This window comes from Photinus pyralis, unplaced genomic scaffold (genome assembly GCF_008802855.1).
Source record: "Photinus pyralis isolate 1611_PpyrPB1 unplaced genomic scaffold, Ppyr1.3 Ppyr1.4_LG1, whole genome shotgun sequence".
NCBI lineage: Eukaryota > Metazoa > Arthropoda > Insecta > Coleoptera > Lampyridae > Photinus > Photinus pyralis.
Genome location: NW_022170249.1, coordinates 34,965,500 through 34,987,113, shown reverse-complemented (window position 1 = coordinate 34,987,113; position 21,614 = coordinate 34,965,500). Strand labels below are relative to the sequence as shown.

The 21,614-nt window shown below is 37.0% G+C and overlaps 1 protein-coding gene across 1 annotated transcript in view; it reads left to right on the top strand.

Moving 5' to 3' along the window:
- LOC116160054 (nephrin-like) overlaps positions 1 to 21,614 on the top strand; it is a 138,556-nt gene that overhangs the window by 115,098 nt on the left and 1,844 nt on the right. The window contains exon 10 of the mRNA XM_031473188.1: positions 4,039 to 4,377. Within this exon, the coding sequence (XP_031329048.1) occupies positions 4,039 to 4,377 (339 nt within the window). The remainder of the gene's footprint in view (positions 1 to 4,038; positions 4,378 to 21,614) is intronic.

Here is a 21,614-nt window from a genome sequence, read left to right as displayed (position 1 = left end):
AGCATTCCTTGGGCAAATTGGGGTAATTTAGTTGAATCCTTCTCCGCCAGGGGGCTAGTTTTGACGCCATAACCCAAAATCCTAAAAAAATCTAAAAAATCAAATGGAATGATATGACTTTTTTATGAAAAAGTAGTCAAATCACATCCAAAGAGGCCAGTGAAACCCGTTTTTCAAAATCTCGTTCCTAACCTCAAATATTGGGAAAATGAGATTAATGGATCTTTGAAGGCCAAGGATCGTGCGGTAAATTTCCTAAAACTACTAAAAATTTAGCTACAAAATGAATAGAATGTTAAAGAGGCAATTGTGAATCTAAATAATATAATTGTTAGCGTGTGGTTAATATTATAGGTACGTATGTACATGTATTTGTTTTATAAAATGTAATTTGTTTGTTAATATTATAGCGGAAAACCATCTATAAATAAAACAACATAAATATATAAATCACTAAAAAAAATATATCAGAACATTCACGTTCCGCCAAAGGGACTAAACGCATCCTGAACTTATTAAGTCACTTTAATATTATAGGTGTAATCGAGGGTATATTATAGTTAGTTTTCTGAATTATTTTTATGATATGGTCTGCGGCTCTAAGAAGCCCACGAAAGGAAAAATAAAGTGATCTAATTGCGACCCAGGTGTTCAAAATGGCCTCAGTTATTTTGGATCATCTGAAGACGCTGATGAGTTGAACAGCCAGCTCGTGGAATGTTCAAGATGGCATTCCTAATTCTTGCAATCATATCCTCGCGGGAAGTTGGCCTGCAAAAACTATATCCTTACTTAATCCTTCCCCAGAGATAAAAATCAATGCAGGTTAAATCGGGAGACCTAAAAACATTCATTCAGTTTTAATGTGTGCGCAATTGCAATTGTTATTGAACAGAAACATTCCAAAAGGCAACATCTAAAGATTCTTGTGTTAAATACTTGCCTTGGAGGTCAAGGGAATAGGCTTCCTCTTCCGATCCAGCGGTCAGGGAAGGTGGCATCTAAACACTGGCGAACAGCAAGGGCATCATGGGCTGGACAACCATCATGCTGGCGGATGTCCAGCGGAATATCTTCCATTAAAATTGGAAGAACATTTTCTAAGCTTTTTACACCCTGGATGAATTTGAGGATCATGTGAAACTTACAAACATGTTAAATGTAAGTTGGTAGTGTGATTTAGTGTTAATGTATTATTGTTTGTTTGTTCTATTTTTGACTTATGTTATATACACTTTTACATGTAAACTTTTTTTGACAATTATAAGTGCTAACATAAACATAAATAAATAAATAAAATAAACACCACCAACCATTTACCTATATCAATTTAAGAATTTTTATTAATTAATCTCATTTTCCCAATATTTGAGGTTAGGAACGAGATATTGAAAAACGGTTTTCACTGGCCTCTTTGGATGTTATTTGGCTACTTTTTCATAAAGAAAAAATCATATTCCATTTGATTTTTTTAGGATTTTGGGTCAAAACTACCCCCTGGCGGAGAAGGATTCAACTAAATGATTTAATTATCGATATACTGATTCTTATTGCCCAAGGAATGCTATTTTCAATGATACCAAATTGTTAAAATCGGTCAAACCGTTCAGAAGTTGAAGCAGGTTATTGCAAAAACAATTGAACGCCCCACACCATCTTCGTTTTTGAAATAACTGAGTTTTTTTTACGAAAATGATAAACTTTTTTAGTTTATTATGCGAAATTTAATTTTAAAATTTAAGATTGCAGTTATGCCCTCTGGTGGTCATTTTTAGAACTTGAAAATATTTTCCAGCGATTCTTCATGACCGATTTACCCAATAATTTTGTTTACCCCTAAGTCACACGACGAACGGTTCCCGAGATCTGGCCGAGGTACAGTCTTATTGGACCACTCGGTACTATATTCCACACATAATGGGCACCCTGTATACTAACAAGACATTCTACAACCTTGAGACAGCCAATCACGAAGCGAGTTTCAAGCAACTGCATCTTCAAAAACAAATAATTTTGTTATGGGAAGAACATCGAGGTGTGCGGATTTTCTTTCCTGTATTTCTTTTTATGACGACGTGAATGGCGAGATAACTAGACTATGTTCCTACTCTTAGCCGAAACGGTGGCTGGAAAATCCGTCGAGCACTTTTATAAATCCCTGTACGGAAGAAACTCGACTTGAAGAACAGATTATGCGGCCTTAGATGGCTACTAAATTTCAAACGGAATGCTGTTGCATTGTCACGCCGGATTTCACGCAGTATAGTAGAGCGGAAGTAAGATTGCACTGGAGTGTAAAGCAACGTTGGTGGACGATTCTTGGCAGCCAGCCGGTTTGGCATCTAAATAAGAAAGACCCAGATTTCAAACCGACTTGCGCGGCCAGTAAGGCCCTGGTCCTACCAAAGCGCGCGGCGCGGCAGCGACACGATGTAGCGACCATGTATCTTTTGTGTTTAATCTATGGTTTGTATACACCGCTTCCTTTTTGCCGAGCGACTCGACATGTCGGTTTTGAAGCGACACTCAAGCTGTGTGGCGGTGGTATTTTGCGTTTTTAATGAGGAATAGGAAAATTAATATGGCACAACAGAGCTCCTTATCAGCAACAAACATTTTATTTTCTGTAAACGCATAATTTAATGCTCTTTAGAAGAGAGTCAAATTTTCTGTAGGATACGTACTTTTCGAGTTATAAGCGAAATGTTCAAAAAAGTGCAAAAATTTTGCGCTTTTTAGGCTCTCTAATCTGACGCACAACCTAGAAACCGTCGCAAACTCATATACCCGTTATTGAAGACCCTTAAAGGGGTTAAAACGATTTCGAGCTCTCGAGCAATTCCTAACCAACAAATTCAGGTACGAGCACATCCACATCTTATATGGTAGAACCCTTACCAGAAAGCCAAGGATTCCGATATATCCTCACCTGCATTTGACAGATAGACTGGATGCACCGAAGCCATCCCCTTAAGCAACATCGAAACCGAAACAGTTGCGCAAGAATTCGTAAGCAGCTGGAGTTTCGGCGTTCCCCTACACGTCACAGCCGATCAGGAATGTCAGTTCGAGGCCGATCTATTCCAAAACCTAGCCAAACTCTTTCAAACGCATTCGAACGACAGCGTACTATCCGCAGGCAAACGGAATGGTAGAGCGTTTTCATAGACAACTCAAAAATGCCCTCCGTTGCCACAAGTCGAAATGGATGCAAGCACTACCAATAGCCCTATTAGGGATACGAAACGCATTGAAAGAAGACATCCAAGCTGCCGCATCGGAGATGGTGGACGGACAAGGGGAATGTTCGAAAAACGGTCAACCGAGACCAGCATGGAACCAGAAACATTCGTCACACAAACCCGAAACCACACACATGCAGGAAACAAGCTAGCCCCCCACCCGCAGGAAATTAACACGAAAATGCCAGTGTTGGACTTGCTTCGTCCGCTCATCAATAACTTTGATATTGATGGCAGTTTTTATCTATACAAATACCATGAAATAAATTAAAAATTTTTTTAGTACACTCTTTGTAGCGTAAAGTGTGCCGTTTTTATGAAGCTGAAAATTTTATAGTCCTTATCGGAAGTTTTCTTACTCAAAGTGAAGCCGTTGTAAAAATACTCATTAAATTTTTTATTCCTGTTGTAGCGTTAAATTTGCAAATATTATTCAGATTTTAAATGATTTATAGTAATCAATTATAGCAGGGATTTGTACGCATCAACTGAAATCGCGTTACATTTATTATCTATACAGTTATTATGAATTGGTACATTGCTTCATTGTAGTAATTAATCCGCGGTGCGCTATATACATAAGGGGTATTAATTACAATATTTTAGTTAGGTATTGATTTGGTAGGAATATTACAATCATGCATTATGTAGAAATTCCAATTTGACTGTAATACTCCAAAAATGAGCGTTAAATACTCCCGAGAATAGTCTTTAGATCTTGTTACATACATAGTTAGTCATAACTTATTGGCATAAATTATGCTTGTACTTAAAATGTTTTACATTAACTTTGCAGCAAAGCCGAGTCCCTTGAGCAATTGTACTCTCCGAACAGCCACTAATCATAGCACGGATGCTCTTGAGGTTGAATGTCGGGCAGGTTACGACGGAGGACTTCCCCAGAGGTTTGTCTTGGAAGCTTACGACTCATATACGATGCGTTTGCGGTTTAACGTTAGCAGCAGCAACACCGAGATGCCATTTTTCCGTTTCGAACTTTCCGAGTTATTAACATCTAATGGTGAGGGGATTCCGCCGTCATTAAGGGTCGTGGTCTACGCCGAAAATGCGAAAGGACGTAGCGAAAAAGTTGTTCTCGAAGATATCACCCTTAACGACGCCGAAAAGCGTACAGGTTAGTAGACTATTTTGCGCTAACAAAAATGTAACTCCCTAAAGACGAGCGAGATTAATTAATTTTTACAATGATTAAGTTAACTTTAGGCTGAATAATAAATTAGTTCCCCAAAGAAACTCTAATTAAATAGAGCCTAAATTTGCTTCGTAAAATCCTCACGTATTGTATATGAACTGCAAACGTAAAACTTTAAATTGCACCACCTTGCCATGTGCATTACGAATTTATAAGAAAATCAGAATTCCAGTCGAGGTGTATAATCTGCAACATTATTCTTCTGGATTCGAGAAAGTATCTCTTATTCATATATTTACTTATTTATGGAACATAAACAATTTTAGCGGTGATTTCCGAGACCTATCTTCGTTAATTACGAAAGTTCCTTTCAAATTCGCATAATCGAATTTTATGAAGCATGAAAATTTTAAAGTTAGGAAATTGAAACGGAAATCCATTACATTTCCTTGATACACTTATTACGGACGATAATCCTTTAAAAGGAAGATATAGAAGTTCTATATCGATTCAGATAGTTTGTACTTTTCTCTCGATTGTTCGAGAAGCACAACGATAATCCACCCTGACGAGAACTATTTGAAGGCACCGAAATAAATTGAGCTCGGTATTGAAAGTCGAATTTGAAAAATATAGTTGTTTATTAAATTACTCTTCCGGATCTACAGTTCTTATTGAGTTAGATCAAAGTGTAAAAGGCTGATGGGAGGCGAGAGCAATTATAATTGTAATGAAAGAGTGCTAATTAACAACTGTTGTTAAAATAGAGTTATTTGCATTAGTAAATTACTGGGGCGATAACACCAAAGTTTTTATGCGCTGGATGGAAACACGTAATGCGGTTATTTACCAGATCCATAACGTACTTTAGTTTATAGTTGTCAAGTTCTTTTTCTACGACTGCTTTGAACGCTTATTAACTTTAATTACTGAACACACGCTGTATAAAAGTAGAGCTAGATTAATCATTCTTTACTATTTCCTGAAGAAATTGTGACATAAATGATAGTTTCAAGGTGAAGTTCAAAGGTATTACATAATTCATGGAAATTTTTTAAGTTAAAAACCTCAAGACAGCCGTCTGCTATTAGTAACTTGAAGATTGAAATAATGCGCAATATAAACTATGCAGGGATAGCAAAAACCTTTCACCGAAAACCACTGATAATGGAAAGGGAGAAGTTTCGTTTTGTTTAAAGTCTATCAAAAACTGTAGTCTTCTTTGAGCTACAGAGGGCTGTTGCTGTTCTATTAAAAATAATCAATTTAAAATTGTGCGATTCCGCTACAGGAATTCAGTTTCTTCAAACTGCGAAACAACGCGCTGACGGATATTTTTACGCCATCAAATCGTTGAAAACTGTTGTGTAAGGAACGGAGTGTAACATGCAAAATCCGAGTACATTCACTGGTTCTAGTAGTCGACCTATTGAATGAAAGCAAATATTCTCTGAGAGCATAAAAGTATTTTACCTGTGACGGGTCTGTGGAATGAACGAATAGCCAGATGTTTAATTCCAAACAAACTACTTTAATTAAAAAGTACAATTAGGAAATAGTAATTCCATTTCTTTTGTAGAAACTAGAACAATAATTCAGCAATTACACCTAATGTTGACTGAGCTAGTTACCGATCTGCAATTGACAGGTTGCAAATGTATGCCAATTATTGTATTATTTCGTATATCAACGGTACAGAATCTAGAAATAAACACTATTGATGTAAAAAGCCCTGGGGTTCTAGGCCGAACATTTTGAAAGGCGAGGCCGCAATACGGTTTCTTTTAGATATTTTTACGTAGTGTAGTAGCGTACGAAAAAAAAGTGTTTGGACCACCGCTTCTGAGATTCGACCAAATGTTGGTTTTTTTTATATCTTAACGTCAATTATTTGCATTCATTTTCCTGATTACAATACGAAAACAAAAACCTAGCCAGCTCTTTCCCTTTAGTTATTATCACGGCACAAAACTTCTTCCCAACACAGAGGAGAGATTCGACTCTGCTCTCAGTTAAGCTATTAACTTCTAACAGATAGTGGGTCAAATCAAATACCTTACACTCCAAACAGAACTGCAAAATCTTGAATAATTAAAATTGACCTTGTGCAAACCTCCAATAAAAACACAAATGAAACGTAGTACTGCTCTCAACGGGGCAAGAGGCTGGTTTAAATTCTTCAACGAGACTTAATTCTACGTAGACTGTGGCTAAAAGCGATTAAAACTTCAACGGAACGTAGTTCCGCGCTGAACTTGGCCAAAAGCAACGTTCTTCCTCTTAACGTCGTATTTAAAGCGAAAACCCTTTTCCGAAAATCTAAATGATAACAACCACAGTTGACAACAAAGACTATCTCCTCAACGTACGTTAATAGACTAAAATAATAGAGGTCGAATAATTAATTAACTTCAATTCTAGGAAAAATAAAAATTCATCTCTTTTAACTACACAGAAAAGGCGATAAATCACATCCATATGTCAATTAAATTAAGCATTTACAATTGATAACAGATAAAAGTAAACAAAATTCCCGGAAATTTCTACGTTAAATAAAATAAAGAGGTAAACAAAAACAACCTTGACCGCTTTCTCGTATGATATAATAATTTCCATGCTGTTACATAGACCAACGACAAATTACTAATTACAAAAGTTAATTACGTAAGAAGGCCCTTGTCCATCTTAATTAAGATGTCCGTCCGAAAATTTCATCCTGCCAAACGAAATAAACCCAACAACATTATGTTATATTTTTCAAAATCAAAATCTCCATGAATCCATGGCCTACTATTTAGAAAACCTAAAAAATGGGTTTTTATTTATAGTTCAAGGCTAAAATAAAAAAATAAAGGTTGTGATACATCAACGTAATCAGGAGAAAAGAGCTGCAAAAAAATTGACGGTAGGATATACATGGCGTTGCATTTAAAAAAACCAACTTTGGGCCCAATCTCGTAAACGGTGGTCCAAATATTTGTTTTTAGTACGCCTCTGGATCGTAAAAATATCTAAAAATGGACAGTTTTTACCTTTTTTCTATCTTACATGGGTAGTCAGATACGGTATCATCTCAAAAGGCTATTGCATGTTTGCCGGTGTGACGTCACGAAGAAGTGTATGGTTGAAGTCAACTGAATTTTTTACCAGTAGCGGCGATGCCGACTTGTTTTCAGGGTGTCATTGTGGGTGGAAACGTTATCCAAATAGAATTTTAAAACCCAGGGAGTCGCGGTGAACACGTTTCTTTATTAAGAAAATGTCTGGCCCCACACAATGCGCTCGTGCTGTCATGGCAACGGCATTTCCTAATCGCAGTCCATATATTCCGAGTTGAAGCTGTCGGCACCAATATGGATGATGAGGTCCGAAACTTGATCTAAAACGCCGCACTGGGTGTCGTATTGGTCTATAACGATCCCCGTGTGCCTAACGACAGAATGCCAGCGTTGTGCCAGCTCTTATAGGCTCACATACGTGATTAATGATTATCATAATGGGTTTACCAAAAATTAAATGGTTACATGCAAATATGTGTCCTGTTACTTGCGCCCAAATCAGTTCTATGGCATTAAACTGGCAGTGGTAAGGCGGCAAGCGTAAAACTTCGTGGCCGTGCTCGCGCAAGTACTCATCCACTTTGTACAGCTTGACCGGTGCATGTGCTCGTACCATGGCACGTAGCTCCGGTTTGAACATGACTCCGGAAGGGCGGAGCCTCAACGCCGTGTCTCAGCACCGTGCGGACTGAAATTTCCAAATCAGTTTGCCGCGCACTGTATTTTAATAATAAGGTAATGTGGAACTAGCCTACAAGTATTGAAAATTGCACATTTGCCTCTTGAAAGCAATTCAGTCGGCGAAGAGGACCTTCATCGTCTTGCTCGGGACGAAAATAGGCAGCTAGATTCAGAAATAACTGCCTATTACTCTCGTATAATCGTTTGAACGCCTGACGTCATACCGGGAAACATTCACTGGTCAGACCTTACCGTTCTTTCAACCAATTCACCATTCTACGTCATCAATTTAGCGCTGCCGCGAACTCTTTGAACCGTTGGAACTACTTTAAATCATGTACCTACTGGTCTTGTAGTTCATTTGCACTATTGCATTATAATTCCCTCTCGCGGTGAGCTTCATGCTCTGCTATAATGAGGTCCACCGCTGCTGGATGCTTAGCTCGCGTAACGAATCCCTGGATAGTTTCTCAGACTGGCTTCTCCCCCAACTCTTATAAGCAGTTCTTTGGCTACGTAAGCAAGATTCTTGTAAAGAGTAGATCGCACTATCCCTAATCTCGTCTAAAACCATACCATTCATTATGGTGGACTTCCCTTACCGCAACTTCGAAGCCAGTCCACTCTTCTTCGGCCTTGATTCTGTCCCATCGAAATGTACTGTATGTAACAATACAACGACCGATGAGATGTAATGTGGTAAGTCCATATCCAGATGGCTGCTGAACAGTAAGACGTAGTCTCATTGGTTCAATAGGATGGTTAGTCCAATGGTTTGTAATATGTGGAATGTTTGCATCTGACACGCCCAACCCGAAAAAAGTGTGCAACATCTCAGGATCTTGCGTCAAGGTCTAGATGCCGGATCCCTAGGTCAGAGGTAATTCCATCAATCATTTTATTAGCAAAGGCCTGTGTCAGGTTTCCCTCTTTAAAGTCGCAACATATACAGATACTATGACTAAAGATCATTAAATGAGCGTTATCAGAGGTACCGTAATGGGATTGGCATTGTTGTGATGACTATATCAGCTACTTGCAATGATACATGCGAGGGAAATACATCATTCCGTGTTATATATGTCGGTTGTTTTGGTTGCTTAGCAGTGTTACTTAGTTACATATTTATTATTTTTCAATTAGATTGTCATTAGAGATTCTGCTCTGTTCGAAATAAATAAATTGAATAAATTTATGTACAATTGAGGTACCACGAACCCAAAACATACAATACAAAGATTAACATTTGGCGACGAGGATGTTGTTTTTGCGGAGGAACATAGCATTCGACGCGCATTATCTTGGTCTGTGATTTTGCGTTCAGCTATAAAAGATCCTAGAAGGTCTGCCCACATTCCCACTGTTGCCATGGTTCTATCAGCTCTAGCATCGGTCTTGGAAATGATGTTCCCACACCATGCGAGTAATCCCATTCTTGGAACCAAGTTGTCATTAATGACCTGACGATTGAATGGCGTTATTCCTGTTGATTTATTTATTATTTTATTTATTTTTATTTATATATGGAATTGATCGTTGTTTGCGATAAATAATAATAACAGATCCTTACGATTACGCCACTTTGAATGGATAAATATAAGAGCTTGTTATTTGCCTCAGGCCTCTATGATGCGGATATCATAGAAAACTTTTGTGGGACCACAAAAGAATGGATATTGAAGGATCAAAGGCAAAAGGAAGTAATGGCTAGAGATATTACTTGTTTGATACTCTTGTGCAATCAGGAAATGCTTGCAGCGGACCAGATAATGGAAACGAGAAAGAGAAAAAGAGAGAATGATGGAAGCAACACAAGTTCGAGCTAGAAGGTAGGTCGTCCGGCTCAATTAAGGACTGCAAGGATGTTGAAGGTGCAACGTTTCTTATTGCAATTAAGTTTTTTTTTATCGCCCTGTAATTTCGCAACGTCAGTCTAGTGCAAACCCAAGTACCACGACTAGTGAAAATTAGCTTTCGTGTGGCTACCGCCCTTTCTAATCTCGAAATGATGGCTCAGTGATTTGACACAAAAAAATAAACGCACATTCCTCGATTCTACAGAGGGTGTATATTAAAAACCGGAAGATAGCACTTTACATATCTGCATCTTATTTTCCACTTACGATCTTTTACAACCGAAGCACAATACAAATATACATACATACGTGCGCTAAATAACTAACCCTAACTGTTGCCTAATTGTAATCCAACAACTTATTATACGTTCCTAACTACTACTTATTGCTTTACAAAATCGACCTAAAGATTTACAACACAAAAAAAAAACTGTACAGACCTTAATAAGTACTACTCCTATCCGATCGTAGGGTAAAGGTGCAGATCAAGTGTCACTTCACTAGCAGTTGGGTGGAAGATGGAGATGTCCAGAAGAATTCGCGTTCAAATATTGCTAATTAGATGTCCGCTGGTCGCAACACGAAACCCAAATCACTGTTTGAATATCGGTGGTTTTACCTTGACGGACGTTCGCTCGCGATTTTTTCGTTTGACGCTTTATTAGCTTTCCCTTATCCGCGTATACCGAACACCTCGTCGTACACACGATTTTCGCAGCAACCGACTTCCACGAATTTCTATATGGAGGTACCCGCGTGGCCGGGGCTAAATCCTTTCGCGACGAATTGAACTTCCCGTATTCTTCGTTCTCGTTATGGGGCTATCGCGAAAATTATCGCGAGGGTTAACGCCGAGTATCGCGACCTACTTCCTCCAAAACTCAAGCCCCTCTGCCATCTTTTTAAAAATGTACCCCGTATGTATATATGTTTATATTTCCCTTTATCCGCGGGGGTAGAAGAATTCTTTCGGACGTCTCGCCTCGAACCATGGGACCGTTTTTTTCCAATATTAATAAGCCGCATAGAACTGTCAGTATTGAAAAATGTGTGAGAGGTGACCGTCCCCTTTAGATATTTTAAATTTCTAGTCACGGATCATTTCATTCAACTTACCGACAAGGGATTATTTCTGATCTCTGTTTTAACTTGACCGTTTCCTGACTGGCGGTATTTGTATCATAAGGGCACACAAATGTCCATCTGGGTGACCTACTCAGAAGGATGTTGTAAATTTCAAATTGGTCTCGATTGTATATAAACAAAAAATTTGACACGGTCTCTTTGGTTAACACGGTCGGTGAGAAACTTTGTATTTTGTTAATGAGCATAACGAGCAAAACCCACTGAAATCCGATATTTTTATTTTCGTATACACCGACACACCCCTGTGTTAAATCTTACCACCCTTTCTAAACTTGTATCCTAAAACTTAACATAATTTTGAATCTCAGCTGTCCAAATTATAAAAGTTACTCCTAAAATCTAAACCAATCAAGTAAATTTCGAGAAATATTAAAAGTGCCGTTACAAAGGCTAGAAGTTTTGCTAACCTTCGGTCGGCCTGTGCCATTACATGAAGTTATATTAGGATATCTGCTCGTTTAAGACTCGGACTCTAACCTCACAGGTTGTGAGTTCGAATCCCGCAACTTACCAGTGTTTTTACAGAACATCTCCTGACTACCATGTTTCGAAGGGCTGGCGGTCCTGGCAGTCATACCACGGCTCTCGTTAGGTCAGACATCCGGCTGTTGATGCGACCTGAAAACGTCTGTAGCTAGGGAGTGTCACCAATGCGATACGATACGCAATGGCCTTATTTTCTTTATGAATTTACCCACGAGGATTTTCGTTTTCACATTTTTTGCAAATGGTTCACTTTTCTACACGTGCGGATGGATATGGTTCTCAGCTGCACACGAATTTCGTGGGTAGCTGGGACCCCCACAATTCGAGCACCCACCAATAATATCAGTTGTGAATTCCTTTATTGTGAACTTTCTAGGCGAACTCGAATTGATACCCTCAACTTCTGATGATGGCGGTTTTGTTTGAATCTTCTCTCATTCATAAGTATTATTTTTTTATCGATGGTTCCGTCTGCTTTGCATTTTGTATAGCTTTGTCTAAAGTGAGCTCGGCCTCCTCTTGAAGTTGAGAGAATAAACCTTTAATCGGTACGCTTGCGAACGAAATCGTCCCTAAGATCACGGAAAGCGCAACGTTCAAACTAACTATAACAAATTTAATTTGAAAACAAAGGGATTTAGTATATACAGGGTGTTTTTACTGTCATCGTCTTACCAATAGCCAATAGTGCTTAAATTTAGGACAACCGTAGACTACTGCGTGGAAGTGCAAATCTCGTCTAGCTTTTTTGAGGTATATTCTCCAGAACCATAACGATATGCGCATGCTTTAGAATTATGTGCAGTAATATGCGGTTGACAGTGCAATAAATAATAAAGTATGAAAGCGTATGCATATAAAACTGTTTCGAAGTCACTAATCGCTAGAGTCTTTTTTTGTTTACAAATGAAAACCCCCGAGCAACACGAATGTGATGTTCGCCTGCACTCTCAACGCCATTACATATTTTCTCGAGTGTCGCACAAATATTTATCTGACGTCATTTACTGACTAGAACATCTTTTAATAGCAGTACTCGTAGTTTTACAAACAGGCTAGTCGCTCTTTTTGACGTCAACACCGCGATACACGGATACACAAATACACTCTTATCTTCGTAATTCTGTTCTATACCTTTTTTTAAATTTTATACTCTCACAATAAGCAACTACTTGTAGGATATGCAGTTAAAAAACGCAAGTGTTTGTAATTGCGTATTTTTCTTTATTTATCATCTAAAACCAATATTTTTGGATTTGATATTGTTGTTTTCCTTGTGCTTTCCAGTATTCTACATTTTTATAGGATGATCTGTTTCTCGCCAAGAATCGTGTACTACAAGTATCAATTTAGAAATTTATATTTTGAGAATCTTTTTTTATTTCTAGTAGCTTCAATTTCTTTAATGTCTTTACAAACGAATTGATTCACTCGTATGGGCATTTACTGTGAGGCGATCTATTCTTTCAATCGTTAAAATAACCTTCTACAGGTGCACACGATGCCGATAGCGCTCTACGGTACTCTCGTCTTTACTAACTAAATAAAAGAAAATGTGTCCACGCCAATAATTGCCCGTTGCATGTTTTGTGGCAGACGGGCGAATTGAGCTCCTACCACCGAGAATTATGGAAGTACTTACCTCTAGCTAGCATTCCGTACGATGGTGTTTGTTGGGCAGGGTCCTTTGGGGGCCTCCGCCCCTTTGCCTTGTAGGAGTTTGTAGCGTAGGTACTGTTTTGGTTGTCTAGTGGTATAAGTGCTTAACTGAAAGGAAATAGCAATGCGCTCTAACTGATTTTCTGCAATTAAAAAACCTCAAATGACAACATCCTAGAATGTGGTATAATTTGATCGTTTTTTTCGTGAATAAGCCTTTAAAATGATTGACCCAGTGTCCGCATTCCTTTTATTCATGACATTTGTTTATTTGCAACCTTCAAAAATGCCTGGCGAAAAATGTTGTGTCCCAAAGTGTATTGACGTTAAAGGCGAAGGCTTCCATCGTTTTTTTCAAATTGTTGTCGGAATATTTTTTAGCAGCCCTCGTATTATTTGAAAAGGTAACCTATCAATTTTTTTCAATCATTGTGGTTAAACAAGTTAATAGAAACATAGAATTCACATTTAAAAATCAAAGAAAGTGAATTTAATAAGCACCACAAACAAAATGAAAATAATTTTGTTTACAGAAAAACCAATTTTGCCAATAACGATTTAATTTTCGCGCAAATTTGAAAGTCAAATGAAAACAAGGCCGTGTGGATTGTTATAATATAGATCAGATTGAAGGGAGCTTTTATCTGTAAAAATATTTCTGAACTGTACACCCGACGCGGGGTTTAATTTACTATTTAAAATAAAGCAATTTAAAATGCACAAACTAATTTTAACAGTTGCCGAAAATTTCACAATTGGTATGTTTGGTTGATGAAGTTATACAATTCCTACAGCGGCAAATTGAGCTTTGTGTCAATATTGTATCATGAAAGTGGAAAGGGTACGCCGAGAGGCTAATGGACCTACTGAAACGTGAAATTTTTTAGGGGAACTACATCTTGAAATAAATAAGCTTTAACGACAGCAAATATAAGAAAATTTAAAAGTTAGTCACCCTGAAGTTCGAGAACGGGAGGGTGGACTTAACCTGAATAATTAATCGATTCTTTTATGAGTAAAGTGTCAGAGTGCATTGAATTAATGAAAATCGTACGATCTCATTGGTTCGTAAGTGGTTGTCGAGAGTAATACAATAAGAACTCGTCAAGCATAACTAAACGTCGTAACAGCACGTTCATCCGTTTCAGGATCGATTACATTGTATAATTTCGCGATGCACGCCCTTTGCTGTGACCAAATTCAAAGTTAATTGCAAACGAGCGAAATAGTTTAATATTAAATTCGCGCTGCATTTATGACTTAATTAATACGTGAAACGACGAAAGTAAGTTTTAGTTTAATCTTCTGGTCTTAATAATTTTGTAATTTATGCAATGGGTATGATTTCTTTAACGTAAGGGGTGGAGAGCGATCTCACAACAACGCCACATTTATTTCATTTTAAAATTTCCGGTAAACCGTTTTGGGACTACTGCATTTTCTAATTGCTACTGGTTGAAAGCGAATCGACCATTGCTAAACCTAATTGGCGCACTTAAACCGCATTATGTACGCCGAGTGGTTTAGGAGTAGAATATTATTTTCAGGAAACCATATTTCTTTTGTATATAGGTGTTAATCGATTCTAAGGAGATGCTCACGGTTGCGCAGTTTAATATTTAAGATTGGAAAAGTAAGAGTATTGCCACTCGTTTCCTGTCAAATAATAACACGTAGTATCGGGTATTTAATGTATTACAAAGATATTGATATGGTCTTCGATTGAATATTGAATTGGATATTGAAGACCGTTTTCGTAAGCAGCCAGGCGCTAGTTAATGCCAACACAGAACTGAACTCCAGGAGTATAAGCATTTTATTACATACGTGGATTCCTTCTGATGGTACAACTTGAGCCAAATTCTCGATTCCCTCGCAGCCTCTTTAAACTTTTTTCACTTCCCAAAGAATAATTATTTAAATATTTTGATACCTTTTTGATTTATTAGCCTTTTTTTGTAGGTGTTAGGCCAGTCAAATAAGACAATAAAAGGCAAACATCGGAAAAAATGAAGCAAATCTGATTTTTTGTTATATCTCGAGAATTATTGCTGCAAGTCCTGCGATACAGCCCGTCAAATATTGGATATTTTTCCTTTACTCGTAGTCATCTATTTATTATAATATAGGTTCTCATACTCGGGCATATTTCCTAATATGAATCATTTGTGCAGTGACTTAGCGTGGAGGGGTAATATTCACAAAATCCAAATTTATGCGGTAAGAATATCAATGTAGGAAGCAACAATCGGGTAGGTAATTGTGAAGAAAAGAGTAAGCCAGAAGTAAGAAGCCTAAAAATGATTATTCAAAACCAAGAGTCAATGAGTAATTTTTGGTACATACCGAACACGGCCTATGCCGTATACGTTCTTACGAGTAATAGCACAGAATCTCTTTTTGTACAAAGAAGTGCATGCACGAAAAAGAATTAAAGAGAACTCTGCACGATCTCGGACGGCAAAACAAGGAACTATTGTAATAAGAATTCTATACTAAGATAATAAGAAATTTACTATAGGAATAGCGAATTACAATGTAAATATCTAGATGGCGTAAGAATTTAAGTAAGAGCACAAGTCAAATAGTTACTTAAGCGGAATGTTAATCAGGAATATTAATTGGTGAGAAAAAAACGTAACAGTACCACCATATTCAAAAATGATTAGGAGTGGAGAAAGATCCAACCAAATGGGGATGGACCAGAAGCCATAAGAGCCTGCTACCCATTAAATCAACAAAGGAGCCCGCTTTACAAAGTCTGTGAAAATATATACCTTGCAAGTGCCGCAAACGATGCTTTGGAGGAGAGGCTCAAGTATCCTGTGTGCAGCTCTTGTATGGGACAAGGGACATGTCTTTACGTATCCTAGTGGACATGGATGAGTCTGACGGCGAAGAAGAAGTGACAAGTTCTGCAAGACCTGCTGCTTGTTCCGATGAGTCTGGCTATTACGAACCCAGTCTCTCCAAAAATTAAAGATATAATATGTTGAATTACCCTTGTATGCCAGTCTTGACGTTATTATTTTATTGGATTTATAGGTATCGCACAATGTGGCTGGCAAGCGCAGAATCATGCACTGTTAGATTAACTGGTGCTTCTTTTCGCGTACGAGTCTTTATTTCTAATATTCACGTGTAGACTGCACAAGAGTTCACTCGTGTTAATTTAAAAGCTACTTGTGTAATGCGTGCCCTACTTTAAAACCTCACTTCTGGCGGCATCTTGCAATGGTCCCTCTCTTTTCTCAGGTGGGGTAGTTCCATTTTTAAAATATTTTTCCTCTTCTTTCGCCGTAGTACGTTGAGACCACCTTTCGTACTTTTATTTCCTAGGCTAGCTCCGATAAAAATGGGTTAAGAACAGGAAAGAATTCAATAGATTTCTCTCTAACGCACAACAATGCACAAATTAGCAGAATATTCAGTACCTTAATAACACTCCAGTCAATTGGAAAAATTATGCAACTTCCATAGTGACGTGTCTGTAAAACAAAATTGATTTACTCCCTTTGTAAAATAAAATTGTCATGAAAATCACAAAAGATTATCTCCAACACAATGCATTTATTGTAAGTAAACCCTAAAAGGGTAAAGTAAACCAATCGTAAGAGAACTCAAAATATTCCTGCGGGATAGATAACTACATTTATATTAGAAATAATGGAACCAATAATAAAGATAAGTCACTACCACCTTACATTCATTGAAGTTTCTTGATACAAAGTGCTCGTTGCTCAAAATTCGGGAAACCCGCCAAATGTTATTTCATAATAACAAAACGCCAGATCAAACAATACCACACTCTGCAGTTCATAAACAATGCGCTGCTTAACTAAATGTCCATTAAGAAAATGTTCAATTTTCGATTTAAGGATTTCTACGCACTATTTTTTACGATTTCACCATTTTAGAAACTGCGATTCACTTATTCCCTATGTTGTTATCGGTTTAAAATGGCAATTCACACTATTTACACTTTCGATAAAATTTTATCCTGAAATACAGGACCTGCCACCTGAATAATTTTAATTAAACACGAGCGTGACAATTCGACCCAATTAATCTCATGTAAAAATTAAACATGAATGATATACTATGCATATTTTAGATGTACGCAAATTTACTTTAAATAAGGAATAAAAAGCAATGTAAATGTAATTAAACTTTCTTTAAAAAAACACAATTATTGCACAAGTAGGTGCCGCTTCGTCAACTTGTTCCAATCCCCAAGTTAATGTTTATACTAATACTAAAGAAAGCGGGACTATAATTGCGTCATAAGAAGTGGATTCTCAGTAGTAAAGCGATTTATTCAAGTATACTTTGCTTAAATGTCTACTGTTTAATGCCAACTATTTAGTAGCGATATGGTGTAGTTGAATGGCATGACACTTAGATTTGTAATCTCAACTTTAAAATGAACCATGGCTCTTACAAAGTTGTTAACAAGCTACATACAAGTTTTAATACATTGTCAACGTAACGTTATGCTTTCTATACACGTTTAGGTTTACTTTGATTGGAAACTGCCTACACGAAAACCTACAAGCATTCGTGCATCCCGTGGTATTCCCTGTTCTAATTAAGGAGCTAAACAAAGAGGTCCTCTTACAAAATTTATTTAAAAAACGAGAAAGATGAGACTTTTTAATTAGCTGACTGCGAGTAATCAGCTACTGATACGGACCCTGCGACCTGTGAATAAAAATGTCAAAGTGTGAAAATTAGGGGACTTTCTACACGTCCATATTTCACAGGAGCAAAGCGTTAATTAAGTCATTTTATAGAGATTTATGCTCATAAATTAATTAGTCAAATACTCTTTTAGCGCAAAAATTCAATCAAAATCAAATATAGCCTCTCTGAATTTAATATACTCCTTTAGTTTATAAAATAATTTATTTAATATAAATGTTTATAGAAAAAGTCCTTACGAAGTATAAGATAAAAATTTCTGATAATAAAACAGAATTTGGAAAAGTTCGCCGAATGCTGGCTGCATTTCTACGCTGAATTGCAAGAGAAATCCTTTCAAGCAAATATTGTTTGAATTTCAATTCAACGATTTCGGAAATTTGTCAGTTACCAATTATATTTAAGTCGATGGCTTCTTTGTATATTTGTTGTTTCATTTTGCAAGCAATTTCAATCGCAGTACCTGACACTTCTCAAGTTTTCAACACATAACTATCTGCAAGAATATTAACCTGACACTTCTCAAGTTTTCAACACATAACTATCTGCAAGAATATCTACCACAGTAACATCCCAAACTAAAGCTTGAACTATAAACCATGGAACCAGTCATAGCGATTAATTAGCGGTTAATTATAGAATTAATTTCAGTGTGTCTTGAAAATCAACCACTGCTTTTTGGGAAACTTCTGCATTGCATTTGCAAATATGAGGTGTACAAAGATTGCTTACCCAATCTTAAGCCAATGGAAACTTGAAGAGAAGTACAGAGCGATCATAATCATTGCCTGTGCATATCTCATGAAACCTGACATTTGCCGCAACACAAATGATACTGGAGCTTAAAAAGGAATCATGTAAATAACGTTTATTAGTGTCCAAATTATTTGAAGTTACATAGCAAATATTATTTTTTTCTACAACTGTCAAAAAAACCTGTCATTTTCTGACGGATTTTGAAACGCGAAGTACTAGATTTTTAAACTGTTAATTAATAAGTAAGGTTGCTATTGACAACGTGCGCGAAATCGTCAACAGTGAAAAAAAGTATTTCGCGCACGTGACAAAGTTGAACTTAAACAGCAAATTTAATTAACAATCGGTTCAGTTGTAGAAAAAATATTGTATATAACGCTAGCGCGAAGTTACTTCGCGCATTTGACTGATATTTTGACTCGGCTTCGCCTCGTCAAAATACCTTCAGTCTCAATGCGCGAAATTGAACTTCGCGCTCTTGTTATATAAATAACTATTTTTAGATGACCAAACAAAAAGCAATCCAAGGGCGTTAAATCAGGTGATCTTGGCGGTCAACGGTTTCTTCTAACAATTCGGTCATCAAAATACTGTTAAAAATGTTTCACCATTCGGTAGTTTTGGGAATTAATGTATCCACTAAAATGAAAACAAACCACAAGGAACACTTCCTGTACCGTCAAATCGCTTTACTACACGAAGAATATGGCGGCGTAAGTTCTCGTAATCAACGACATGTTCAATTCAGGATATGCCTCTCGAAATCATGCACAAGCGAGCCGAATACGTCCAAACTCCGTTTCCGTCTTTACTCCCATTACGGAAAGAGGACTGCATTTTCTTCCAAAGTAAGAGGCATGTGGCAGTTCCCGAACCTAAAGCCATTAAACATGAATTTCTGATTTTAAATGTAATTTACCCACCTTGTAATTATTCGTTGCAAATTGGTAGCCTTGGCAAACACTGTTTTGTAAAACGAAAGCATAATGTAGACAAATGGGTGTGGAAATAAATGGGGAGGTGACAGAAGGATTAGATTTAGAGGTTATGTTTAGTATTGGTTCAGCATGAAATGGTTCATAAATCATGTTTCATAAGAGCGGTACAGGCAATGATTAATGATCCAAGAATGTACCAATATTGTGGGAAGATATTGAATTTATTTTTTAAAAAATTGAAAATTGTAAATGATTTTGTTGTCAATCATACACACAATTCGCCTAAATCTGCGCGTTATTATGCGAATAAGAGCCATTTTACTTCTGTGAGTAGTATCTTTTTAAATTTTATCATTTAGTTTCCAAGATTATTCTACTTAGAAGCTGCAACTCCTACTGTTTTTGCATTCATTTTGTAATTAATATACTAGTCACTTACTATTTGTAGAGTTTTTTTCGAATATGAAGATTTATAATATTTTTTTGCATGATTATGCTGTTTAGTAATTATGCGATGTTGTGTGTGCGTAGGGTCCCATGTTGGGGCTGTGAATGCTCGTATGCGGTGGGGGGGGGGGGGTTTATATAGGTTAATTAGGTTGCAAAGATTAAGGGTTTTTGTTTTTTTAAAATTTATTTATTTATTGTCCCTCTCTTGTTCTGACCCCTCAACAGGCTTTCGCCCAATTACGAGAGACCCACATAATAAAAATTTATGAATGAGATGCATTGAATTTTTGGGTATCTAGTGAATTGTTGAACATTTCGTTGATTGTGGTAAGGTGTTTGTTATTGGGGTGTAACAAACGAAATGGCATACAGCCTGTCAATTACAAATAACGCGTCCCTATCGGAGACCCCACTAATTAACTGTGTCCCTATTGGCAAACCTATACTATAGGGTTTTTATCTGACAAAGAGCTGTTACAAGGATTTGTATGATACATATTTGTACTACCGAGGAAATTAAATCAATTTATTAAAATCACGTAAAAAATGAGCACAGATGTTGTTACAATTTAGTTAGCCTGTGGCAACACATGTTCTAATAACCTCCGAAACACTAGCGCTTAAAACTTGTAAAGGCAATTTACAAGACATAACTTTGGATCGATCTGGATTTATGCGATTATCGGTTAATTTAGGCAAAGCTCTTACATGATCGCTTTTTTATCGATATGGTTTCTGTCCGCGATATCTCATAAAATAACTTGTTTGTTCTTATAGAGAAAGTCTCCTTTGTTAGATAGTTTCTAACATTCTTAAATAAGTGCGGAACATCAAAAATTGAACAGATTTTATGGATCCAACATAAAAATATGGTGTCTCTACAGTACACCAAACCTGCTTTATAACTTGTAGATTATTCGAGCCTTGATCACATATAGCTGACTGTACGACTAATCCTGTTTCGAATACGATGGATATCACCTTCACAAGAATTTTGCTTAATGCTTCAGTAGGTACGCCGCATTTTGAAGTAAAGTATGCCACAGGTACTTTAGGTTACAAAATTAATCAATGGCTCCAGTCGATGTAATTTTCCTGCTTGATGTTCTACGGGCGTTTGTAATAATCTCTGGATACCGTTCAATTGTATCACTTACCCTTGGGGTCTATCATCGTCTTCATATCTACGTAACTGCAAAGTAGTTTGCTCATCCTTTGTAGTACGGGCTGGCGATATCTTGCCTGGTGAGGACGAAATTTCCCTAGTGCTGTGGGGATTTTTTGTGTTTTCTTAGAAATCCGTCATATATTCTTACTAATTTAAAAATGAAAGCAAATCCAACCTTTTTTTCTGCAATATTTCAGTTTACCGTATTAGATTATACGTTTCTTTATAAAAAATTATGCTAAATACTGGTCAAAATACTAAACCTCTCCCTCCAGTTGTAAAAGCAAACTTAGAACAACTTGTATGTTCACACGTAGAG